Source organism: Podarcis gaigeae (assembly GCF_964106915.1).
Source record: "Podarcis gaigeae genome assembly, chromosome: 11".
In the NCBI taxonomy this organism is placed as follows: domain Eukaryota; kingdom Metazoa; phylum Chordata; class Lepidosauria; order Squamata; family Lacertidae; genus Podarcis; species Podarcis gaigeae.
The window spans coordinates 45,431,333-45,458,349 of record NC_139687.1 but is presented as its reverse complement, the minus strand read 5'-3'; the positions used below and the strand labels follow the sequence as shown (position 1 = coordinate 45,458,349).

Genomic DNA, 27,017 nt, shown 5'->3' with positions numbered 1-27,017 from the left:
TTAAGGTTCAGCGAAGGGACTGTCATCTAAGGCCAACCCTCCCCCCCCCCTGCAATGCAGGAAATATTGAGGTTCACCCTGTTCCCTTCTAATTCCAGCAGGGTAAGTCTTGAACGTGGAGGCCACTGACAACTCATCTGCTTGATCAGATCTGCCCTCTAGGCAGCCACAATTCATCCTCCTTGGTTTGGATACAAAGCATAACTACACCAACATGGGCAGTTCAGATAGCTCAGTGTTTATTTTGCAAGGCATCTGTTTCATTGCTTTTGAGGTTTATAAATCTTAGATTTGGTGCTGCTGTTTTTAGCCTGTCCATTGCCTGCAATGGACTTTATACATCGCCACCCTGTGAACAAAACCAAGCTTGGGATCCCTTTGTTTTATATAGCCACAGCACTTGGCACAAATGGACAAAAAAGTGGTGTAAATCAAACCTAAGTAATTTGCTTCAAAAAACAAACTACAGAGCCCCAAACACCGCATCTTGTAACTTAGCACAGTATGCATTAGTTAAGAAGTATTTCAAAGCAAAATAAAAACAGGACAAATTGTGTAAGTTTAGTGTAAACACAATGTATTTTACAAGCCAGGAGCTGTCTTTCCCTTTGCTTCCAGTTCATCCAGGCCCACCCAATATACTTGCAATGGCCAAAGCACTTACACTTCAGCAAGTGTATGATAATAAACAGGACCGTTCTAGAGCAGAACAACTTGCAGGCCAAAGGCACCCCTCACAAAGCCCTGTATATGCCCAGCCAGGTTCTCAACACATACCATTTTTTTGCCAAGTCTCTGGCAGGCGGCCAACACAGGTCAATTTTAGCAAGCACCCGACAAGCCATCACACATAGCTGGTGAGCAGTGTTCAACTCAATGGGTCACAAGTTGTTCATGCCTATTCTAAGGTAAGTGCTTTGAGGATTGCAGCCTTTTGAGTACTCCTTGCAGAAGTGAAATGGAGTTTTAAATATGTTTGAGATATGAAGCTATTTATACATGACCTCAGAGCTACAGCTTGCAGAACCCCACACCACACAGCTAAAACAATCGTGAGGAGCAAAAAGTTCAGGATCAAATCACGGCTCTTGGGCTGAGCTTTTGCATTTTTGTAGAAGCAGAGTATGGCAAAGCCTGCTCTTAAGCAACCTTTATAAAAGATTACATACAAGAGGTTCAAAAGGAATTAACTTTCCAACTATTTCTAAGTAGCCACCAAGAGCACTTTGGGGCAAGAGAGTGTTCTCTCCCCAAATGCATGCACTTCTTAGCTTTGCAAAATGATTTCTGGGAGGTGAGAGGAGCTTTTAATATTATAAGCATACAACTGGAAACCATGTCACAGACCTCCAACTTTCAAGATGGGTTTGAACCAATTAATAGCACCTTGAAAAACAAGCCAATTATCCCCTTTCAAATGCATAGCATGTTTTGAGGGGATGGAACAAGGCTTGTATTTAAAAGACCGGGTGCTTATACTGTTAAGGCACATAGGACCCTAACATTTAAGATAAAATGACTCACAAATAGCTTTAGGTCACATTAATTTTTCTCCATAATGGCTTTAAAAAGTCTCACCTCCACTCTGGATATTAATTCATTAAAATAGAGTAGGGCAAACACAACTGAAGTCTTCCCAAGCTTAAACTAAACACAAAGATTCTTGTGGCACCTTAAAGATTAAGTGACATATTTTTACAGAATAAGCAACTGTAGACCTAAACTTAAGATGCCAAAAGGCTCTGCTGTCTTTTTTGCTGCAACAAACTAACATGGCTACCCCTCTGTAAATTTAAGTACCTATTCTTGAACCATTTGCTGTTGTTTTAAAACAGTTGTTTCTTAGAAAGAGCCCTTGGTCATTTCTGTTCCAAGAAGCTAGCAAACTTTTTTTAGTGTTATTTAACTACGTATCAACAAACTGCATCAAAAGACAGAGCCTCAAGATTAACAGTTTTTCATGCTCCCAACTAAGCAGTACTGTACAGCAAAACATGGGTATTAACAGTTACTCCCGTGTACATCCCCTGCCCTCCCCAACTTTTCCAACTCCCACCTCACAGAGGTCTCTTAATGCTCCCCATTGGAAAGGGAAACAGCAACGGCTTCTGAGTCTGTTTTTGCAGGAATTCTTGGTACTTTCTTGGCAGGGCTAGGGATATGCTGCAAGGGGTGGGGAGGGGGAGAAAAGCCACAGATTAGAACACATTATTAAAAAGCACAGCTGCCAATTATCTTACTTTAATTTTGTTTCAAGACTCATTGAGAAAGCCCAGGTATTAGGCAACAGTAACTTAGTTCCAAATACTTTGTCCAGACAATTCTCCATTGGAATCTATCCTGCACAATAAGAAGTTTTCAGAGTTGGACACAACATAGGTTATATTTAGATTTCTAGATCCAATTTGAGAACAGCAGAATTCCCGTCTTAGAAGTTGTTCAAAGAATGTCAGGTTACACAGCAGCCTTCTCCAACCTGTCAGGGCTATTGGAAATTGTAGTTCCAAACACCTGGAAGGCATGAGCTGGAGAACGCTGGGTTGAAGATTTGTGTCAATATTATCAAATTTGGTATTCTGTAATGGGGTTGATTACAATAAAATGGACAAGTATCTGAAATGGAGGAATCACTGACAGAAGAAAATCCAAAGAATATCATATCCCAGATTTATAGCGTATCCATCAATTGCAATGATTTTGGTAACTTTCAACAGCAGTATCATGAAATAGTTGGGCATGTTTTAGAACAGGGTAAAATTCTGCCATTATCCATGTCTAAATGTAATGAAAACCCAATCTACGAAGAGAGATGGAATATGAGGCTACAAAAACTAAGGCAGAATTTACAAAGTAAATACTATAAGCAGAGGAATTGTGTCTTGCTTAGTGCCAAGTATTTTTCTTTTTACATTTTTGGTGTGGTTTCCCTAAAGTTTCTAGATATTGGGACAGGACTGCTGAGGTTACTTGTGAAATTTCATATTACAGGCTTAAGAAAGGATTAAAAAAATACCTTGCTGGAACTGATAAAATATGTTAGTGTAAGGGAAATACCTGTTATTTTATCAATGACAGCAAAATATTTGTATGCCCGACAATGGAAGTTGGGCAGACTGCACAAGGGGTAGGGGGAGAGAAAGAAAGAGACTGACAGACTGCGGAGGTAAGTGGGAGAACCACCATATAATGTAAGAGCAGGGAAAGGGAGGGGATGTGTGATCGGACAGGGTTTATAAATTACTGAAGATTGTAACTTACTGGAAGAGCAGTTACACATCCGCTACATGTGCTTAATAGTCTGTAATTTAGTTTTGGTAACAAAAAGAAATAAAAAAAGGAAAGGTTAGCAAAGAGCCACCCTTTGCTGTGGCTGCTCCACCCATAATGGAACAGGCAATCATTTTTAAAGAGATTGGAAGCAGACCACATCTTTGAACATTCCCTCCTGGAAAGCATGTTCCCCTCCTCCTTCCCAGGCCCATGTGCACCTTAGCTTCAGTCCATAGGTATGCCAGCACCAACTTCAAACAATAGTTAAGGGTTACTGGTTTCCCTGCTTAACCAGAAACTGAAGAGGGCAGGCAGGGAAACAGGCAGAGGGCATTCCAGGTAGTGGTATCCGCCCTGTGGAACGCCTTCCCATCAGATGTCAATGTGATATATAACTATACAACTTTTAGAAGACCTCTGAAGGCAGGCCTGCATGGGCAAGTTTTTAAAGCTTGATGTTTTATTATACTTTTATATCTGTTGGAAGCTGCCCATATTATTCCGCTCAAGCAAGTTAACTGGTAAGCCTAAACAACTGTTCATATCAGTGCCAAAATATCTATGAATCACATTAAAAGCAGATTGGGGTGGGGGTAGTGTTCAATTCTGCGGTCTGCTCCTGATGTCTTTAACCCACAAAAAGGGATCAACACCATTAGGAGTGTACTAGCCCTTGGATGTTAAAAGGATGAATTAAAGAGACTTTTTACACTTACCTCATGAGCAAGGCCCATATGAACAACTTCCACTCCTGCTTCCAAGGGCCCATCACCCAGCACGGGGCGACGAGCATAGGTTCTTCTGTGTTTTTCATCCACTCGCACCAAATACCATGTTCCCTCATACAGATCATCCACTGAGCATTGTGGAATATAGTTGGCTATAAAAAGACAGAACGCAGAATCTCTAAATAGACAGTTTGCTCCTGGTGTTAGCTTAATCTTTGACCTCACTACATACAGAGTCATGCTGGAAAAGTTCTGATTTCTCTTATCTTGTGTGAGAGAGACACACCATGAAGGGATTAGTGCTACATCACATGGAAGTGCAGAGAACTGAAGCAAGCTGTGCTTCATCTTCAGATGATTCAAGGGTATTGGGAAGGCAAGCGCTTCTCTGTAAGAAGATACACAGGAGGCTTGCAACGCTCCCAAAGAAGAATATGAAATGCCTCCACCCCTCCATTATCACACTCTGGTGGAGCTGTGGAAATGGGGCACACAAGACACTTTTCTCAATTACTTCAGCGCTTACAGCACAATTAGATTTTCAGATCCACCATGAAGTTGTTAATCTGAAGACCTGAGAAGCTGAGAACCAGGTCCTGCTGTCCTCTTGATTGCAGTTTTAATTCATGGTAAATTTTTAAGCCCATGTTTGGCATGAAAAGAAAAGCCTTTTGCCAGTTCAATATGGACAGAATTACCCAAATATTTCAAGTCAAAGCTGTAACCATCAAGTTCGTTAACATCTCTTACAACAACCAGAAGGCTTGGAAGCCAACCTCATTATTTTAAAAAAGGAAATAAGCTTTTGGGGTGTGCTTTATCATCAATGGTTGCCTAATAGAGGCCATCACTGGATTTATGGCAGACATTTGCTGAACTTAATCCCACCATCACTTACCTAAGTGATGAGTATCTTGTCTAAGCATCATGTTTTCTGCAAACACCTCTGGCGAGATGCATTTCCTTGAATCGAGCCTTGCCTTCAGATCAGAGAGGCTTGCTGTTATTTTATCCAGAGAAGAGCCTGCAGTAGAAAGCAGTAACTTACGTTTTCTAAAAAGAATTATTAGTCCCTTCCAACTCGACAATTCCATGATCTGACAATGAAGAATACAAGTCAGAAACAGCAGCATCTTGATTTCTTACTATACTGTGAAAAAGCGGGGGCTATTTTTCCAACATAACCCTCTTGTAATATAGCTAGCTGTAGTAGTACCGTAGTAAAAGTTCATTGATTGTTATATCAAAACATAGCACACCCTTTCCTAAGTTCTCAAAACCTCATAAGAGGCCAGAGATGAGGCCAGATCTGTTGTAGCCCAGCAACACCTGGGCATCAAATCCTTAACCACTGGCACCCAATAACCTGTGGAGGGATAAGAACTTAAGAAGAGCCTGCTGGAACAGGCTACAGGTTCCACAACCCTGGGCTAGACTCTGTTCAGAAGCAGGAGTTAGGTTCCTGCCAAAATGGCTCACAAGCTACAGCCTGCCCAAAACCAGCCTGCCAACATCACACTAAACAATGCTACACTTTAACACTGCAATTAGATTCACCATTACAGTGGTACATCTGGTTGCAATCGGGATCCGTTCCGGAGCCCCGTTCGCATCATGAGCAGAACGCAACCCGCATCTGCGGGTCATGATTCGCTGCTTCTGTGCATGCGTGTGACATCATTCTGAGCGTCTGCGCATGCGCAAGCAGCAAAACCCGGAAGTAACCCATTCCGTTACTTCCGGGTCGCCGCGGGATGCAACCTGAAAAGACGTAACCTGAACTGAACGTAACAAGAGGTGTGACTGTATTACCATAAGCAATGCATTCAAATTTATGCAAGATGTTACATAGCAAGGCACCTTTCTTAACCCAGCTATTTAGGTTTTAGTGGCAACTTCCTCTATTCTTAAAAATTGCCCAGAAATGGATAGATATTTATTTATTTAAAAAAATATTTATATACTGCTGTATCCAGAAGTGGTTTATAAGAATAAAAACACAAAATCGTACCAAAAAAACCTGTTAAAGCTAGCATTTCCTAAACTGGATCATCTGTCTATGTAGATTAATACCAGAGATTATTCAAGAAGTATAAAATAATATGTATTATAGCATTCCCTTATAACAGTATTTCTGCAATCATCACTGAGCATATAAATCATCCCCACTGTGCTATAACCCAAAGCTATATAGACTCAGTGCTTTTTGTTGCACACTCATAATTGTGCACAACAAGCCATTCTTGTCATAAATTACTGCTAATGGGTTCTTCAGCATGTTGCTTGTATGAACTCCCTACAAGAATTAAAATACTGGCTGGATACTGTCAGTGACACACTAACTTTAGAAGTGGTTGGGTATAGGAAACCTTGGTGATTTTACTCACCAGGGGTTGCATCTTGGCTAACTTTGATGGAGTAGAGGGTAGCAGCAAACCCAGAGCCATAAGAGAAGACTCCAATCCTCTGTCCTGCCAATTGCTGAGGAGAATACCTGCACGCCAGAGAACAAGGTGTTAGTGAAAAGCACATTAGAGAAGATTAATACACAAATATTAATAAGCTGTCTCCATCCTGTACTGCCTTCAAATCATTTCCTCTCTTTCTGCTAAAGCGAAACCACTGGCCATGTAATTATCTTCAAACATGTAGGAGTTTAGCTGAAGGCTCTTGGTTCTGCCTCAAGTCAAAGATTACCAGTGTTCAGACTCTTCCCTCTTTCTTCAGCTGCCAAGTCTGGACTTGCACAAGTAAGTTATGCCAAATAACTTCTGGGACATGTGAATACTAAGGAAATGCAGAATCTGGCTACAAAGATACACAGATGTTGATAAAACAGGTGTGCTAGTCTTTGTTTGAAGCAGCAACAGCAGCGTGGAGTGTGTCTTATCAAAAGCACACAGATATTCTGCGAACTTAAGATTGTTCATGGAGCAGCTTAGTAGCCACAGTTCCTACTGCTGTCCGCCCAATATAGGTAGTTGCCACCTATATTGTTGAAGTTTTAATCTACAATTAAGTCACCTTCGTGCTTTAAATTTTGTCATTCAGCTCAAATATATGGTTCCAATTGTCACAGACTTTTCAACAACTTTGTACATCACCTTTAGATAGCGTTTAATTAGTTTCAAAAGGCAAGAAGCAGCAAGGTTCAGCACTGCTTGGTAGTTGCACTCATATCTGGGAATTATTTCCTTCTGAAGTGTGGTGTTAAAGCTGGTCACTCAGTGAAGAAAGGAAGGCACCCTGTGCATGCTCAAAGGCACTCTGCTTTTCACTAATTCACAAGAAGAATGTGGGGCTGAGCCATTGCCTAAAGCAAGCCTGTCCTTTAGGAATCTGATACCCAACGTCAGTCAGATCATTATACAAACACCTCAAACCCAGCTTCAGATCCTTCATTCATACTTACTGTGCTAGGATAGAAGCAAGGCAGCCATAGACAGAAGGCGTGTACATATTTCCATTCTGATTTGATACAAGCAAGGAAGCTTTGGTTTTCTGATTGAAAATCTCAGCACTGGCCTTCATAAAAGCTTTTTCCACATCACGGTCAAAGTAGGTGTCTTCCAGTTTTACATCTCTGAAGATAGCAAGGGGAGCATTTAGAAGAAAAACTAAGAACTTGAAAGACTACTAGAGCAGAAGGCTATGAAACCTATAAACATGCCTCATCTGCTCTCTTTGATTTCTAAAGTTATCCCAGGTTGGGTTTTTTTTTTTAAGGCACCCAGATTGTGCTACACAAGAGATCACTTTTCCTTCAGTCATGCCTATTTCAATTTGATATAGCCAATTTATTATACTGAAGAACATGCACAATTTTAACTTGAAGTCACGCACTGCAATATTTAGTTCCAATACTCACTTTCACATTGGCCGTGTTCAGGCAATAGTGAAGAAGCTGCTTCTCTCCTTCTGTTCTCAATGTGCCTCAATGCAATGTAAAAGTCTATAAAACCATTGTTTCCAATTTTTTTTCTAAACCAGAAACTTTGGTTACAACCTTTGAACATTAAGAGACACCTACTGGATCAGGCTGATGGCCCATCTGATCCCGTATTCTGTTCTCAAATGGCCTTGCCAGATACCTTTGGGAAGCCTACAAAACAGGGCATGAGTGCAATAGCCCTCTTCTGTTCACAATCCCCAGCAATTGGTGTTCAGAGGCATATCGCTTCAGATCCTGAAGGTAACGTAGTCGCTGACAGCCTTGTCCTATCATCAGTTTGTCTAATCCCCTTTAAAGACTTCCAAGTTGGGAGCCATCACTAAATCTTCTATAATTTAACTATGTGCTATGTGAAGAGTTCTTCCTTCTGCTTGCCTTGTATCTTACAAACTTCAGGATCACTGTGTGTTATGAAAGCAGTATTTGCTTTCTCCATACCATACATAACTCTACACACCTCTTTCATGTTTGCCCCACCCTTACTGACCTTTTCCCTAAACTAAGAAGCTTCAAAGGTTGCATCTTTTCTTCATAGAAGAAATGTTTCAGTCCCTTGTTCAGTTTGGTTGACCCTTTCTAACACCTTTTCTAGCTCTTCAATATCCTTTGAGAAGAAGCTGGGATCTTAAACTTTAAACCAGGTTTTTAAAATGCTAGCTTGTCTTGAAGCCAGTATCCAGGGATTCCCCATGTTTGGTCCAAAATGGAAACACTGGTTTTGCAGACTTTCCACAATGCATTCAGTCATATGGAGAAGGGGAGAGAGAAATAGTTGTGTGTGTAAATGAAAGCCTCGTTCGCCTATCAGCTTATTATACAATCATCCAAACAAGGCCAAGAAATGTGTTAGCCTTGTTGGTGCATTTGCTGCAAGAGAATAAGATAGCAAAAGAAAGTCACTAAAAAGTAAATTCCACACATGGACTTACTTCCAAGTAATGGTGATTAGGATTAAGCTACACCGGAGAATAACCTTTTCCTCTTTGGGTTCCCCAGGCTATCTTCACATATTAAAATCAAGCTAACTTGATTTTAATCAAACTCCCAGTTTGTCGACTATTGTTAAAAAATCAACCTAGTGATACGTTCTTTTCCACCTATTTTTTTCCAAGAAATCTTTGCATAAGATGAACCTTATCAAGACAAAGTTTTAGGCAGCTATGAAAGGGCATTCCAGATCCACTCCCTTAAATTTTAAGAGCTGTATAAAAAAGATCATACATAAAATAGATCAATGTCAGTTATAGAACTACTTCCTGATGCTTCGTAATGTCTCTTGTACTGAAGAATTTTCTTATTTACCTAAAAGCTTCCAGGCCACTATAGATGCCATTTTCTTTTGTGGGTGTCTGATCATTCAGAAAGTCATTCAGCAACAGACGAGCTACAGATTTCTGTACAAGTTTGCAGTATGGAGAGTGAAAGATCATGAAACCAAAGTCATTCAGGGTGAAGTCTTTGTCAACTCCCTCTGAAATAAAAAAAGAAACAGGACATGGATGCTATTCTGCCTAAGTCTTATGTACACTTACTTGGGAGAAAGAACTACTGAACGCAGCAAAGCTTATTTCCAAGTAAACAAGCAAAAGATCAGGCTACAAGTTTTAACATTTGTGTATTCTTACTTCTGCAATATGAAATTCGTTTTATACTACCTTTTATTTAAAATCCCAACTAAAATTGGGATCGGCTCAGATCTTTGCTTAGAGCAGGGATGGGGAATTTATGGCTCTCCAAAACTTGGACTACACGTTCCATCATTCCTGACCAGAAGCTATGCTGGGTGGGGCTGATGTGAGTTGCAGTTGAACAGGTCACAGGTTTCCCATTCTGGTATTGGAGATTAAGTACATTTTAATCCTCTGCTCCAACAACTTCTCACATCTTAATCACCTTTGCATTTCTACTGTGTGACACAACTCGTTTGCTTATGGCATCCTTGTCTACCTCCTACTCCCATGCTGTTGGATATGCTTGCAACCAACTCTTGTGTCTGTCAACCTGGCCTCAGAAGAGCCCTGGTGTATCAGACTACAACCCACCAAGCCTAGCATCCTGTGCTCTCACAGAGGCCCACTAGATGCCTGTGGGAAGCTTGCAAGCACAACCCAAGTACTGTCCCCATTTGTGAGTCCCAGCAACTACCACTAAGCAGCATGGTGCCTCCAACAGTAAAGGCAGAACGGATGTCAGTGTGGCTAGTAACCATGGATAGCCCGAGCCTAGATCTTCCTGCCCACACCCCCCTCTTGAAACAAAAAGATTTCCTCCTAATCAACCTAGCTGTTTCTTATCGATTGCTCCACTACTGCACTACTCATCTATCCCATTCTCACCACTCATTGTCAATTCCTTTAAAAATCCACCCCAGCCAGAAAAGGCTGTTTGACTACCTTAAGAATATCATGACAAAGGGCAAGAGACCACTGTGGCTCAACCAAACAAGGAGCTTCCCTGCTAGAAATATTATAGCAATGAATGCCTGCCTAGGTTTCCGTTTTTCCTCCTCCTTAAAGCCAGTCTCTTTTCCTTTTGTCTTCTCTATTTTAGATTGTAAGCCTAGAGCAGGGACCTTCTTATTACTGATCATCACAGGCCACCCCGGAAGCCTTTTGCAGCTGAAGAACAGGGTAAAAATACTTTTCAAAATGAAATCTAATATAGGGCATGTTCAGCAGTAACTCCACGCTGCAGGGGCAGCTGTGTGAACAACAGTCTAAAGTGTGCTTGTGGTAGGCATTCAAACACAAGATACTCTGCTCTCCTGAACCAGCAGCAGAATTCTGTGCAGTCGTTTGCCATAACTGGCAGAATGGTTTTAAGTCTGTGACAGTTTTCCAAATTCTGTGGAAGAGGACAGGATCCGAGAAGATGGGGAAAAAAGAAACACCTTGATTCTGCAATGGTACTTTCTAGCAAGACATACCTTTCTGCCACTGAGCATGGATTTTCTTGCGATAGACAGTGTAGCAGCGATCTAATGCACTGAGGTAGCATTGTATGGACAGTTTCCCATCAACCACAGGATACTCAGATACCATATCAGGCTTATAGAAATCATAGGCATGCTGCATGTGGGTCCCTCGCAATCCTAGGGAAAAGAAGCCAGACTTGAAAGAAATGCCGCAGTGAAGTCCATTAATAAGGTACTCTTCTTACCTCAAAACATGACTGACATCCTATTCCCTTTTAAAATGTGGGGTTTTTTGGGGGGGAGGGTATATTGGGTTTATTATTATTATTATTTTATTCTGTGAACCACCCTGAGACCTCCAGGCATAGGGCAGTATATAAATTCAATAAATCATAATAATAATAAAAATAAGATACATTGTACAACCAAAGATTAATCTGGTGGATGTGGGAGGTGGTGGTGAACAGAAAAGTTACACCACTTCCCAATGTGATCAGGAAAAAGAATACTAGAATACTAAATGCCGAGCAGTACAGATAGCTAGTTGTTAACATTTTAACAGGCTGATGTTCCAGGCAGCTCACTTGCAGAGATTACTGCTCACATAAGCAGTCTACTCATATGAGCTGCAGAGGAGTGAACACATGCAGGTTTATGGCTTTCATTCTGTGAACTGGAAAATTGCTTAATTTTCCTCATAAGGGCAAACCAGCATAGTTTGCAATCTAGGAAAAGGCAATCTAGCACTAGCTTGCTCTTGTGGCATTTCACAAGTGAAGAATGCTTGCACAAGCTGTTCATTTGAACTAAAATACTGCTGGAATCTGCTCTATGAATAATATTTAGCCTGCCAGAGAAAACTAACCTCTCTCAAAAATAAGAGGTGCATTTGGTCCCACAAGCATAGCAACAGCACCGGCTCCTCCAGTTGGCCTAGCATTTCCAGTGGCATACACTGCTATGTCTCCAGCAACAACAAGTGCATAACGCCCTGAAAAACACAAACAAATGCTGTAAAAAAGCTGCATAAAAGTCATTTTTAGTTGAGGCAACTGCTGGCCACATTGACTGCAATACTATATACACATGTACTTGGAAGCAAATCCTTTAACAGTAAGCCCTACAGAATTCTAAGTAAATATGCAAATAACTGGGCTGCGTGGTCACTGGGGAAAATATTACAAGAAGTTAATCTTAAACTCCCACAGCCACCAATTAACATGCACAATATTTAATGCGTACTAAGTTCTTCTCACACAATTCTATACAAACATCCTGTTAAGATCATTTTTGAGCAAGGAACAAAATTGAGGGCAATTGCAGATGGGCAGCTTAGGAGTCACCAGAAAGTGTGGAAAGGGGGGGGGGGAAGGTTCCAATTAGCATAAGCATTGAATGCTACAGTCGCTGATTCAAAATATGTTATCCAACCTGATTCCACCAGCTAGTTTGCATTGCAACCAATAGTATGATCAGTACAGATAAGTGAAGTGCTGGCTCAGTACAAGAAACTATTAACAGGTTTAGTGGGATATAAGCTCATTTTCAAAAGCCAATTGTATTCCTGCAAAATCTTACTTCCCTGCTTGGTATTTGCAAAGGATCGCTGCCCTCTGCCCCCCCCCCCTTTTTTTAACTTCTGAACACTAATATGGTTTCCTCTTGTAATATCCACTAAGCATGAATGAGCATAGTGAACTAGGAATTAGCTTTTATCAAGCCTTCCTGAAATCACAAGAACGTGACAGCCAGGACTTCATAGTCCTGAAGTGACTATTATTTACAGGATTACATTTAATAACATTTAAATTCCTTATCTCTGCATGCCTTGTCTTTCTTTCTTTCCTTTTCTTTTTTTGTAAAATTCTAAGAAATACTGCTTGCTTGAGATGTCAAACTTACCATCCCAGGAACTGGATTCAACCCAGTTGATAGCATTGAAGAGTGCAGCAGTGCCACCATAGCATGCATTGGTTGTGTCAATGCCTTCCACGTCTGTGTTGCCAGATTCTTCAAAAAGCTGCATCAGGACAGTCTTTACCGATTTGGACTTGTCGATGATCGTCTCCGTTCCAACTTCAAGTCTCCCAATGCAGTTGTAGGAGAGACTGTTCCTTTCCATAAGCTTCTGGACTGCAGTGAGGCAAAGCGAATTGATATCCTCCCTATCCGAGCAGAAGCCCATCTTGGACTGACCCAAGCCAATGGTGTATTTCCCTGCATCCACGCCATCAAACTTCTCTAACTCTGCCTGGTCAACATATTGGGAAGGGAAGTAGATCTCCAAAGCAACTATTCCCACATCTTTTGGCCAGCAGGCTTCAGCATTCACAGGAAGAGATCCAGGCATGGTGGTGCAGCTGAAAGAAGAGAAGTTAATAGTGCTTATTTGAATAGAGTGAGCAAAGCTTGATCCTGTGCATGCTTACTTAGATTCAAGTACCAATGCATTCAGTGAGGCTTACTGAAAGCACAAGGGCTGGAGATTAAAAGTTTTGATAAAATATTTTGACTCACAAGCAGTCCAACTAATAGGGCAATGATCATAAAACCAGGTACGCAGAATAACAGAAGTGAATCCAAAGGTCATTTAGTCCAACCCCTCAAAGCAGGAAAGACACCTGGCAGCGTTCAAAGTAGGAAAAGCTACTTGGGAGCAGGAGAGGAATCTGACAGTTACACTATAGTCTGCACAGCTGTAATTCTGCCCACACTAATCACTGATTTTAAAGAGACCAGGGCTACAGCTGCTATCCCAAGCACATTTTAACAAATTGCCATGTATGTAGAACTGGAGCAGAGCTATTTTATCCCAACCTCTGCTGTCCAGCTGATATATAGGCCATTATTAGCTCACACTACAAGTCTGTACTTGCAACTGTACTATTCAGATTGAGAAGATCTCTTACGTCAGACACTCCCAAACCAATTTAGACAAGTAACCACAGACATTCCAACCTGCAGCAAAGAGGCCGTGCCTTTCTAGTCAGCGTTTTAAAAACACTGCACTACCAGGGTCCTCTTGTCTCTGTGTTACATAGAATAGAATCTTGGTTAACCTCATTATACCATCTACTGGCAGTTAACCCCCCAAATGAAGAAAAAACAACAATCTAACTGTTGCAGAAAGGGGAGGGGAATAAAGGCTTGCAGCTGCTCCCTAAAAGTAATATAAAGCCATCCCTTTGTAATGAACTGTGGAGCAGCCTTTCAGATGTGAAGAGCAACTGAAAATCATATGGTATCTGCATGAGCATGTATTTCGTTCTTTCCCAACTGCGAAGCTTGGAGGCAGAGGAAAAATGCCAAGAATATGCCATATGAAGTTGCCCTAAACTGAGTGAGACCACTGTTCCATTAACCTAGAAAAGTATACTCCAGGAATAGGGAACCCATGACCATCCATGGGAGTTGTAATCCAACTTCAGTTAGTGAACCAGAGCTTCCCTATCCCTGGGCCACTCCAACTGACAGAGGCTTTCCAAGGTCTCAAACAGGCTTTCCCTACCCCCACCCCCCTGTCCAACCACTGAAGAAAGTCATTCATTCACAGACTGGGGGTGAATTGGGGACATTCAGCATGTGCAGCTCTTTTTACTGGACACCAAAGAGATTCTGAAGGAGTAAAGCAACATGTACCAGCAATCTTGCATAATTATTTTGAATGGCAAATCCAGACATGATCTTTATCTACGAACATGGAACATTCTTCTGAAATGCAAACTTCAAAGAACTGCCAAATGGATAGGAAATAAAAGGCATTTCATCCAATGTGGTATTGGAATGAAGAGAACTTTATTTCAAGTGGATAGATCATGTAAATTCCTTAGGGCAATAGAAATCCTAATCAAGATAAAGCAAAGAGGCAGGTAGGCAGCTGAAAGTGATGGGTAGAACTCTTTACTCTGCATGACTTCTGGGGCTCCCCTTCTGTGGACATTGATCGTTCTGCAGACTGGAACCCACAAGAGGAACACCAACTCTGTCCTAGTGCCCATCGGCCTCATTCAACATGCATACAATGGGGCAGAAATTTGTAGCGCGTGCTTGGAACATTCAGATGCGCTCCTTAGTTGTATGGGACCACCACACACAGCTCTCACCACTGTGCAAATGAAGTATGGAGACTTGGGAATAGGAAGGCCAGATGGAAAAATCTGTGTTATTGAATTAATTCTTTCAGATTTAATAGTCTTGTATTATATTGTTGTTTTGACTAGTTTTCACATTTTTAAGTATGTTTTTTTAAAATACTGAATATTAGGGTAATAACTTTTTTGTCATTACAACTTTTTAAATACTATCTGGAACTTAATAACTGTAAATTCCTACTGTTAATTCAAGACTGGCAGAAGGAAGAACTGATCCACACTGTACATAACTTACAGAATTTGCTGCAACAAGAAATGGCCATGAGTCTTCTAAAAAAGAATCATGGTTAGAGCATGGTGCTGATAATGCCAAGGTTGCAGGTTCAATCCCCATACAGGCCACCTGCATATTCCTGCATTGCAGGGGGCTGGACTAGATGATTCCCAGGATCCCTTCCAACTCTACAATTCTATGGTTTAAATTCAGAGATTAGACAAATTTTACAGAGGTCAGTCTAATCAATAATTATTGGCCCAAACAGCTTGTTACTTGCTGATGGATCATGGGGATAAACATACAAGGTTTCTATGTTTGCTTTCACAGCCCAATAGTTTATACAAAATTTTCTTGCACTGGGTCCCGTGTGCTGGGGACCACTTATCCTACAATGAAGCTCAGCCTAGCTGTTTGAATTTTTGTGTTTAATAGTTTTTAGAAAATGAGTTTAACAGATCAACTGACAAAGCTAAGTGGAACCTCCAGATTCAAAGGCAGTATCTCTCTGAAAATTAATTGCTGGGAAACAAGAGCAGGGCAGGGCCTGCTACCTACACGTCAGCACCACACTCTAACCAGCTGAGTTAAGTCAAGCCCTAGTTGTGGAAAACGGAGTTGTTGAAAAAACAACCTTCATAATCAATGACAACTTAAGAAGAAAACAAAGTAATATGGAGTCATGACTCTGAACATCCATAAAGACAGCAGTCATTTGCCTGCAGTATCAGCTTCTTCTTGGCCAGTAGTTCGCCAAACCATTCCTCATATCCATTATGAAAATGTACCATTGTAGAATGGTTGAAATTAATGTCATCAAATCACACCACCGGTAATAAAAATGCCCAATAATGCAGTAAGACCTGGTTTCTTTCTCCATCTGAAAAGAAGATTGAAACCCTTCCTGACTCATGCATTCTTTAACTAAAAACTAGTAATTTGAGAATGCCCAACATCCTGCAGAACAAAAACACAACACAGAAACCATCTCAGCCATCCAATCAGTTGCTCACCTACAACCATCAGTACTCCAAGACAGCCCTTTGCTACAGCCCTCCACTGGCACCAATCTCTGAGAAAATTGGTGATGGCTTTTAAATACAGCCCTTGCTAGGGAGGTGTATGCTCCTCCCAAGCGAGTCTCCATTGGGCAAAAGGCAGAATGATGCCTACTTAAATTTACCTGATTTGTGCTTGTCCTGGTTTGACATGGCCTTAATCTTACCAGCTCTCCATTCTTTTTGTGCTGCTTACCTCCAACCCAGAGAAAATAGCAACTATCAGACAAAACAATTTATCTACTCACTCTTAGAAAGTTTATACAATGCTTTGCTGACTAAGGACCCAAAACAACAGTTTGACAGCCTCTCCAGGAATGAGGATTGACAATGGGCAACTGCCAAATATCACACTGCCAAAGTTAACACTACATGTTCCTCAGTGCTATATGGTCACTGAAAAAGTGTGTCTGAGTTTCAGCCTGTTAGTGTCACAGCAAATCTGCTTCACTGGTGTGTTCTTCAGGAAAAAAACAGTGAGTTGCACTCACTGCCTGCTTCAATATGTATACACAAGAATCCCTTTATCAATGGTTTGGGTTTCTTAGGGGGCAAACGACTATGTTGGCAAATGATGAAACAAATCCCTTCACAAACTGAAAATCGAATTGGAAAACAACTGTTTATATCAATTATCTCTGCTATCCTGAGTCACTTCAGAAAACATTTTGTTACGAAACAAACAAATATAAAAATAAAATGTAAAGCCCACACAAGCAGCAGATCATTCAACTATCCACAACTGGACTAATGTTCTATACACCAATCATAGCCCTAAATACCAGAAGCCTGCCTGGATCATCAAGTTTCATATCCAGATATAACAAGCCCTGGCAACTCAATTCTGGCCGAAAGCACAGAAGTGTGGCAGTCATTTGCCACGTATGTTATGTTATTGGAAGGATACCAGTGCATACATGACAGAAATACAACCGGTGAACCCTTCTTCCACTGCTAAGGAAATCTCCTCCAGTCAAATGTCAGTTGGCTGCTAAAACCAGAGAAGAGCAGGTAATAGGCACAAAGAAAACATGAACACAGTGGGGACTGCTTCAAAGTAAACACACACACACACAAGCACGCCGTGAGGCTTTTTTTGTGGGGGGCGGGATGGGGAGCAAATAGCTTGGCAGCATGTCACATGCTTAAGGTCCCCAGTGCAGAGTTGCAAGGGACCGCAAGGAGCATCTAGTCCAACCCGCTGCACCCAGCTGAACCCCTAGAGCGCTGTTGCCAGTCGGTGCAAGAAAACACTGAACTGGAAGGATTAATGGCCCAACTAGACAAGGCAGCTCCCTTTGCTCTTGTGAGGGAAAGTAGAAGAGAAAGGGGAATTGCGAAGGAAAGAAGCCTCTCCACACCCACCCTGAATTATCCCAGAGAGCTCTGCAACTTCACTTCCGTGGTAAGAGACCCTTTGCCTAGTTTCCCTGTCAGGCAGTCAGAGCACCCTCCCACCCATATAATTGAAAGGGCGGTGGCAGGTCCCATTTTCCTTATGACCCCCACTCCACCTCACCCCTAGGCCTCAAGTAGCCAGAAAATGGCTTCCATTCGCAACTGAGGCCTTTGCCTCAGTTTCCCTGTCAGGCAGGGCGGCCCCACGTCAGATGAAAGTCCCCACCACCGCTACATCCCTCAGGAAACACCGGGGCAGAAGCTTCCGCGTCCTCACCGAGGTCAAGGCCAGCGCGGTTGCCCCCGCCCCTGCCCACCCCCAGCCGCGCTTCACTCACACGCAGTGAAACCCCATCACCGGCTCCGGACGGCACCGGGTCGGCCCAGCGCGCATGCGCTCCTCATGGCGGGCCCTCTGGCTCCAGCCCGCCGCCGTCACCTTGAAAACGCGGCGCGCGGCCGCCCGCTCGCTGCCTCCCTCGGCCGCGCCCACTTCCCCCTTCATTCTGACGCGGCAGGGCAAGCCACGCCCCTCCCTGGCTCGAGGGCGTTCTGCGCTCGCGCGCCCCCTCACTCCGCCGCGCGAAGGCAACGGAGGAGCCCGAGCCGCCGCCGCCTTTTCCTGGGGCTACTACTACGCGTTCGCTTCTGAGAAGCGGCGCACGGATGTGTAGGCGGGCGGCGGCTGCTGCCGAGGACGATGCGAAACTAGCACACAGGGAACGCGTGGAAAGGAGGGAGGGGAAGTCCCTGCCTCCGAGGTCACGCACGGGGACCTTTCACACGTGACGCAGGGCAAACCCGGATCGGCACCTCAAAATGTAGGCAACGCCTCCTCCGCGTGTACCGTACATAAAGAAATGGTGTCGCCTTTAGTTTCTTTGCCTTGAGCTGAGCTAGAACTCCTCCTGTGTATTAAAACAAACAAGCAAGCACACAACCCCCTGCCACTATGTTTGCCATATTAGACGCATCACAAACACACCTCTGCCGCTGCTGCTCAAGTTTCCTGACCTCAGTATTAAGTAGGAGCATGGCATCAGAGCAGGGATGGGGAACCTGCGACTCCACTATTTATCTAGAATATGTCTTATTGGCCTTTCATCAAAAGGCCCTAGGGAGGATTGCAAGAGGACTATTGCCGCTTCCATCATCCATGAGCCCTGGATGTTGGGAGCTGAAAGTCCCACAACTAGGGGCACAGGTTTCTCCCTGTAAATTTATATGAGAAATATTAAAATATTTTTTAAAATCTCATTTCCGTTTCGCAGCCCTACAGGTTTATTACTTGAGCTGTGGCTAAAATTCTGATTCCTGAGAGGTCACTTTATGAAATAAATGGGGATTCTTTCAAGCTACATACCAGTAGTTGGCTAAAGAGGGATGTATTTCAATAGAGGTTACTGATGTGCAGAGCTTTGTATTGTAAGCTTGCTGCTTTGCAGTAATAAGATGAGATGACTGTGAAAGATCCTATTTGTAGAAGGGTCACTTTAGAACACCTTTTAAAAAATGTATTACCATGAGCAATTAGAAGATTAAAACTGATATATGAGCAACAGCCTGAATTCTGCAAATTTCCTTTCCAGGAAATCATTAAGCAATTGACTTAATCTACTTATACTATGCCAATCAGTACATCTAGTACATATTCTGTGGTTGGGGTTTTAAGGAAAGGGATATGTATGTGTAAAAGAATTATACATTTTCCCCTTCCCATCTTTGGCAAGAACCAAACATCATTGTAGAAGCTTAATGCACTGTTTCATGTAAATAGCCTAGAGGTTTTTGATGATTCAGTAAGCACAGTAATCCTGTTAATAATTTAATTGATAAATTTTATTATTACTTGCCTTTAATCATATGGTCTCAGGGCATGTTACAGCAATTTTAAAACACCTGTATGGAAAATTGTCTTTTCCACAAAAAGGTTTGGGGCTATGGGCCACCAACCTTGTATTCACTTTGACTTCCAATCACAGCAACTTATATTAAAAGTTGAGGTGGTACATGACACCAGTCAAGCTTGCAAAGATATATCATGTGCCTGACACTAAGTGTTGGAAATGTAAGGAAACTGAGGGAACATTCTTTTACCTCTGGTGGACGTGCCCAAAGGTTAAGGCTTTCTGGGAAATGATCTATAATGAACTGAAAAAGGTATTTAAGTATACCTTTCTTAAGAAACCAGAGGCCTTTCTTTTGGGCATTGTTGGCCAGATGGTGTTAAAGAAGGATAGAACCTTTTTCATGTATGCAACAACAGCAGCAAGAATACTCATCGCAAAGTACTGGAAGACACAAGATTTGCCCACCTTGGAAGAATGGCAGATGCAACTGATAGACTACATGGAACTGGCAGAAATGACTGGCAGAATCCGAGACATGGGAGAAGAACAAACAGAAGAAGATTGGAAGAAATTTAAAGATTATCTGCAAAAACATTGTAAACTATTTGAATGTTAAAATGATGCAGGATATAGAGATAGTGCGGCATTAGTGACAAAGTTGAAAGGAATGTGCAAAGATGTTTTATAAGTAACAAGTAAAGAAACATAGCAAAATTAATCAATGATGGGGGATTAGAAGATAAGTGGTTAGTAGCGGCAATGGTTAATTTAAAAGAAATTAAGTAACATTAAAATCAGTCAAAATAATGGAAGAGTTTGCTGAAACTAATTTGGAAATTGGAATACAGAAAAGGGAGGTGTGAGGAAATTGGGAAAGTAAGGTATATGAAATTAAGAACCGAACTTATATATTTTTGTTTGCTTTTTATGTGTTACATTGTTTATTGTCTGTTATTGTGCTGTTTTGTTTTGTTTGTTATGATAAAATCTGTTGAAACCCTAATAAAAATTTTTTTTAAAAAAAAGGTTGAGTGTGGCTCAGGCAGTGAATCCACTGCGATAGGAAGCAGTGCTCTAGCGACATCCTCACCAAGATACTATGGAAGAGCTTTTAGCGAGTGGCTAAAGTTTATCCTCCCCCAGCCTGGTGCGTTCCATATATGCTTTGGACTACAACCCAACAATCCCAGGCAACACAACAGGGGCAGGTTGAGCTTTGGGCTGTGAATATTTCTTTTGTCTCCAACTCCCAGCTTGCATCTCTTCCCCCGCCCCTCATCCGCCAGGAGTTTCTTCTACAGGCTTGTTCTAATGATATCCAATTCATATACCCATCAGACATATGGGAAAGCCCTGTCCCTCCACCGTCGCATGCGGCATTTTGCTTTTCTACTTATCCCATAAATGCTCAGAATGCATTGTAGAGCCACTTCAAGCATCAGTTACACCAGGGAACATAGTTAAGAAAGGAAATGTTTAAAATAAATAAAAGGAATGGAAATAGAATAGTGTGCCCAAAGCGAAACCAGCACATGACTTGAGATTGCCACAAGTTGGTAAACAGTATGCACAAGCTGTTGACGTAGCTACCAAGTGTCCAGAAAATGCTCACATGCATCTTTCAAGTATGCTAAAGGCCTGGACAAGGGACAGCAGACAAGTCCACTTCTGTTCACATAACCATAAAAATCATAACAACTGCGAGGGGCCATTAGTCATCATTTGCTAACTTACTGTAAGTTCTGCTGCTCCAGAAGTACTTGGTGTTCAAAGATTTTGTACATCTCAAAATCTAGCACTAAAAACAGCCACAAGGCGTCACTGTCTCACAACTACAAGGGTCACTATATATCTATGAGCAAACCTGGCAAGACCTTCTCTCCACCAGATGTAGAATCTGAAAGCCTAAGCAGCCTTCATTTCCTTTTCTTCATGAGAGTCGGGAACGCTCCACCCCAGCCTGGGGTACTCACTGTCCACAACCTGCATTGCTATGTTGTCAGACTACATTGCTCATAGTTTGGGCCTGGCTTACCGCAGCAATGGCAGCCTCAGGCGAGTGGACATGTCCTGCAGCTTATTTTTTACTGGTTTCCCCCATTTCTTCACCCAGAGGCGTCAGGAGCCCACACCGGGAAATCCAACCCTATGAAAGTGAGGCTCTTACAAAACCTCCCTGCTGCCAGACCTGAAACAATTCAGAGAGGCATTTTCATCTACTTGCAGATCACGTTTTTAGGCAGCAGCAGAATACTTCTGAGCCAAACAAGGAAGAACTGTATGCAGTCCAATTTCTCTAGTCATCTCAGGGAAAGGGGGGGGGGGGAGAAGAAGAGAATGAGGACACATTAAGATTAATATAAAATAAGAGTTTTCAGAAGAGAAGCTTTCAATTTCTGAGCTGCCAGCTGCAGCTCAGAAAGAAAAAAATTACATGGAAAGAAAAAAATTACATGGAAAGACAAAGAAAAAAAGCATCATCCTTAAATCTAGAAAGCCTCTTGAAGTTTCAGGTTTATGCCAGAATAAATCTACTAGGCACAACACAGCATCCATTTTCCTTCTTGTCCTACTGACAGGCTACCCTCAGGGGGGAAATCTCAAGAGGCACTTGCTGTACCAATGTACTTCAGAGGCTGATACAAGAATGCCTCGGCCTTTCATAACCAAACAATGCAATGAAATCATGATGAAATACTAAGGCATGCTATATGATCAGTTGAAAAACAGACTGCATGGTACAGAAAGATTAAATGGGCAGGTACCTCCTGAAAATTGGAGGTACACTAAGCACTAAATCCATTAAAGAAATGACAATGATATCACCTACTCTGTCTAATAAAGATCAGGGTCCACAGAAGAAGAGCAACAGGGTGCACGACGCAACCACAACTACGCAGTCCCACGGATTTAATTGGTAGCGATAGAACTCTTTCCACTGTGATCAGAGACTTTGCTGTAACTAGATGAAGCCAATCAATCTTTTTTTTAAAAAAACAGACAAGCCGCACTTGATAAATACTCTGCCCTTATTTTAAAACTCAGCATAGTAGTGATCCTAGAAATTTAACAGCAGGCATCATGTTGGCCTCCCTATGGCAGTCTGTGGAAACAGGAGGTCACAATCCAACACAAAAGTGGAACACTTCACAAATTTGCATATCCTTGCGCACCAGTCTCCATGGAGATCCCTCGGAAAGATCTGTTAAGATGGACCGTGGAATCCTTAAGCAAGCTCTTTTAGTTTAAAGCTCAGCAAGTTCAATGGGACTTACTTTTTGGGTTGTGTGTAGAGGATTTTAGCCTTATACTTAGTCCTTACAAACAGTAGAGGGGGTATTCTGTGTTTGACTATACCACTTTAGACTTGCAGGGGACTTGTGAGATGGAAAATGCCTAGAAGCAAAAAACCCCTGACATGTCTGAAAGAGGACTCTCTGCTAGAAGTATTTTCCCCAAGATCAATTCCTCCCCACACCATATGCAGGGATTAAAAAAAAAAATCCTAGGGAAGATAACTGCAGACAGAAGTGGGCAATTTAACACCAGCAGGCATACCTGCCAACTCCTAATCCAGTTCTGGTCCTTGGTCAATATGCACATTGATGAAAGCACACATGGCCGTTTTTAATGCTCTAAAAGAGAGGCATTCAGTGTGGCACCTGCCAGATCCTATGAACTACAATTCCCATCATCCCTGATGATGATGTCATGATGACTCAGCTGGAGTTGGAGTCCAAAACGTGTGGAAAGTACAATGTTTATGACCAGTACTGTAGAAGGACGTGATCCAGCCACTAAAACTGAACTTCTCTCTCTGCTAGAGTTCAGGGACTTCCCTATGGAACTGCTAGTCCCGAGGCTACACCCCCAGAGTAGGGTTGCCAAGGTAGATTTCAACGACAGTCACCACAAAGCTCTAGCAACAGAGAGCTCATCCACCTTTGCTCCACATTTCTATGTAAAGGTCTGGGCTTTCCAGGTCTGGTTCAAGTGGGGTTTGTTTGTTGTTTTTTTGCCCCCTCCCCCTTTCCCCACAGAAACCTGTGCTTTACTACTGAATCAGAGCAAATAGGAATCTTGCTCCAATTCAGCGGTAAAGACTGGGTTTTCTTGGAGAAAGCTTTGGGCAAAAAAGAAAACGATTTAGCACAAACCAGGGAACCAGAAACCTGTGCCCAGAAAATGTGAGTCAAAAATTAAGTGTGGATGAGCCCTTAATTGCTCTAGGGTTATATGTCTGACCAGAAGCAAGAAATGCCCACTAGGTTCACAGAAACCATTTACCGTACTTCTTAAGACAGCAAGATCTATCAGCTTTAGAGTTCTCCTGTCTATCCTAGAATGAAAGCCAATCACTAAATCTCACTTGATAGATGTACTCTACAGTAATTAGCAAGTCAGCTGGGCAGATTTATATTTTACAATTAAAATTACTCTGGATTTAAATGTCTGGTTGACCAGAGGCAGCAGCTGGCTTGTAATGAAAGAAAGCAGGGTTCCTAAAGTAGAAATAATTCTGGTTGGGTGGGACATTATAAGCTTCCAAACACGGATTTTAAAAAGCTGAGAGGCTCTAGTTTTTATTCCAGAGCTCACAAACTCTAGTGAGACACAAGTTCCCCACCACCCAACAAAGACATTGGTGGGTGGAGGGCTGCGAGATGAACTGGTGTTCAGTTAATAGCAAAAAAAAAAACAAACAAAAAAAAAACCCTTCTCAGAAGATCTCCAGATCTAACAAGGCAGCCTATCTGGATGATCGGGAAAAGGATTTCCTCGCAATTTTTTGTTTCCCATGGCTTCCTTGCAGAAGTTAACTGCAGCTGCCATTCCCAGATACTCACTTTTGGAGAGGCAAACCCCACTGAACTTAGTGGAAATAAAAATAATAACTGAGTAAATATATTCCATAGGGCTGCACTGTTCAACAGCAAGCAATTCTTTGACTTGCCATGTCTTACTGACTTCTGTACTTTGGGGGGGGGGGTGTGCTGTTGTACTGGATCACTTTGGGCTAGTATGGGGGGGGGGGAACTGGCCCAAGCCTCGCTCTCACATTAGTACAGACCCCCACCCCCAAAGCTGTTGAAGTGCAACAGCCACCATTTTCAGTAGAGACTTGCCTCCTTGCTCTGTGCCACATGCAACACCAATGCCCCATCTTTCCTGCCCAGAGAACAGCTGCCACTGGTTTGTCTGCAAAAATGGGCAAACTGAACAACAGGTTTTGAGGGGTACCTGCCTGCCCCCTCCCTTTGGATCAGGGCTTGGATTTGTCATAACATCCAGGGGAAGAGCAGTGAGTAGATTATTCTGCCTCTGCCACCTTACCTCCCTCTCTGGGCAACACAGTAGGGGAGAGGGAGAGTTAAGGGCAATAAACACATTCAATCAGTTTTTTCCGTTAGTTCAGCCTCCCTATCTAGGTGCCATAAGGTGCCATATCTGTACTTCTTCAGAGGAAGGATGCAAGTGAGGGAGGGAGAGACTCCTGTTCCCTTTTGCTCACCCCCTTTCTCTCTGGGTGGAGCAGTGGAAAAAAATGGCTCAGCCCCACCCCATAAACACAGAGAGAGAGATCTGAGGGACAGCCCCAAAGAACCCTAGCAAGAGGCTTCCACACCTATGCTCTCCCATTAGGCAGGGTGGACAGGGTTCAGTAGAGAGAGGCCACCCAGAGAGAGTGGGTGAGCAAGCAAGCCAGAAGCAGCTGCTCCCAGCAGGGCAGCCCCTGCCCCACCTAAAGTGACGATAAGGCGTTCAAACTGGCAGAGCTGCTCTCTCTTGCTTACTGCCTCTCTCTGGGCAAGCTTGCTGGATTAAATCCAGGTAAGTAGTCTCTTACCTGATAGAAGAGCCTCCTTAAGGGAATGGGGAGGTGAGGAATCAGAGGTAGCTGCTCCTTGCAATCACCACTTGCTCAATTCTACCACCACCGCCACCCCTGGCAACTTAACTGCTCTTTCTCTTGAGGAACAGTGGCATGATAAGGAGGTTCCACCAGAGACATGTTGCCCAGCCTCCCTGCCCAAACAAGCCTGCTGAGTAGAAAATTATTCTCTTTAGCAGAAGCACTGGGCATGATGACATCCTGGGTCCTATTTAGTACTAGAAAACAGGTGTGGGGGACCTTTGGCCCACCAGGTGTTGCTGATCTGCTACTCCCATCATCCCTGCCCAGCTGCCACAGCTGCTAGGGCTGTTCACGAATATCTGGAAAGCTAAACGTTCCCCACCCTTGCCCCAAAACAATTATATTCCTTTTAAATGTAACCAGGGGGCCACATATTACTACCACCACCATCACAGAAAAGAGTCAGCTCTAGAATTGCAAGTACCCCAAAACTTTGATCTGACCACCTTAAAAAAACCTAATGGTCTTTGGAAAAATCAAGGACCTAGTTTAGGTGGCAATCCTATTCAGGTCTACTCAGAAGTAAGATCCTCTGAATGCGATGGGGCTTACACCCAAGCTAAGCTCGTGCAGGATTTCAGCCTTCGCCTGCAACCCTAAGCACAATTTACCTGGTGACTTCTGCGGGGCTTACTTCTGAGTAGACACGGGTGCGATTTCTGGGTTAGCACACCTGGTCCTAGAGGAGGCGGGGCGGGAGAGCTTCAATTTAACACCAAAACCAGGCAGGTGCTCCCTATGCACCGGACGGAAATAAGATCCCACCCACCTGTGTGCGGCGATGGCTCGTTCTCTGCAGGGTCCACGCGCTGTCTCTCAGCTCTTGAATGGGACGCAGCCGCGGCTGGAGATGCGCCTTTAAACCAGCCCCGCCGCCCAAGCTACCGCTTGAAACCGGTGAGCGGCAGCTCTCGCTGCCCAATCGGAGGCCGGCGCGCCAGAGCCTGCCCCTCTTCCCATTCCTGGCCAATGAACGAGGCGAGGCGGGGAAAGGAGGCGAGGGGAGGGCGAGAGGAGTGGTGTGAGAAAATGACGCCGCGTGGCCAGAGGGAGGGCGCCCAATGGGCGCGCCGCTGAGGCCCGGACCGGCGAATGAAGCGCGTGACGCGAGTGCCCGGCGGCCAATGGGAGCCCCGCTGCCGACTGCGCGGTGAGGGCAGTCGCTGCTGCAGGTCCTCTGGTGAGAAAGAGGAGATGGTCGCTTAGCAACGGGAGGAAGGCGCGCATCTCAGCGAGGCAGCATCGTGTTACCCGAAGAAGGGAGCTAAGGAGAGCCCTGGTGTCTGCGCTGGCTGCAAACTATATACGAACTTCATATAGGGTGGAAGGAGGCTCTTGCATATTATATTATGAACTGTTTGGGTTTTTTAAAGCCTTATTGATAGCCACATCAAGGAAAATGGCCCACCAGCTCCAGGTTCTCAGGGAAAGAGTGGTGGTTTTTCATACTTTATTTAACAACACACACGGATTACAAATGCTATCCAAATCCAATGTTGTATGGTGCTTTCATTGGTTAAATGAGGCTTCTGATATGCCTTTATGGCTTGTAATGCTGCTAATTT

At 43.2% G+C, this 27,017-nt stretch overlaps 1 protein-coding gene and 1 long non-coding RNA gene across 10 annotated transcripts; both read right to left on the bottom strand.

The window, feature by feature from the left end:
* Positions 1-217: 217 nt before the first annotated feature.
* HMGCS1 (3-hydroxy-3-methylglutaryl-CoA synthase 1) lies at positions 218-26,744 on the bottom strand. 9 transcript variants are annotated; one of them, XM_083703575.1, is made up of 12 exons: positions 26,222-26,338; positions 22,811-22,931; positions 12,767-13,224; positions 11,730-11,855; positions 10,877-11,041; positions 9,253-9,421; positions 7,411-7,581; positions 6,386-6,492; positions 4,897-5,022; positions 3,987-4,150; positions 3,259-3,298; positions 218-2,163 (listed from the first exon to the last, which is right to left on the bottom strand). In XM_083703575.1, exons 3-11 carry the CDS (start codon positions 13,212-13,214, stop codon positions 3,281-3,283), a joined length of 1,494 nt encoding a protein of 497 aa, XP_083559701.1. In that variant the 5' UTR covers positions 13,215-13,224; positions 22,811-22,931; positions 26,222-26,338; the 3' UTR covers positions 218-2,163; positions 3,259-3,280. The 9 variants fall into 9 exon arrangements, with proteins under 9 accessions (XP_083559701.1, XP_083559700.1, XP_083559697.1 ...); XM_083703574.1 differs by lacking the exon at positions 22,811-22,931 and having other exon boundaries at positions 26,222-26,418; XM_083703571.1 differs by lacking the exon at positions 3,259-3,298 and having other exon boundaries at positions 26,222-26,343.
* LOC310827568 lies at positions 2,226-3,252 on the bottom strand. The gene is made up of 2 exons (XR_014556421.1): positions 2,510-3,252; positions 2,226-2,476 (listed from the first exon to the last, which is right to left on the bottom strand). It is a non-coding gene; the product is annotated as an uncharacterized lncRNA (long non-coding RNA).
* Positions 26,745-27,017: the final 273 nt, after the last annotated feature.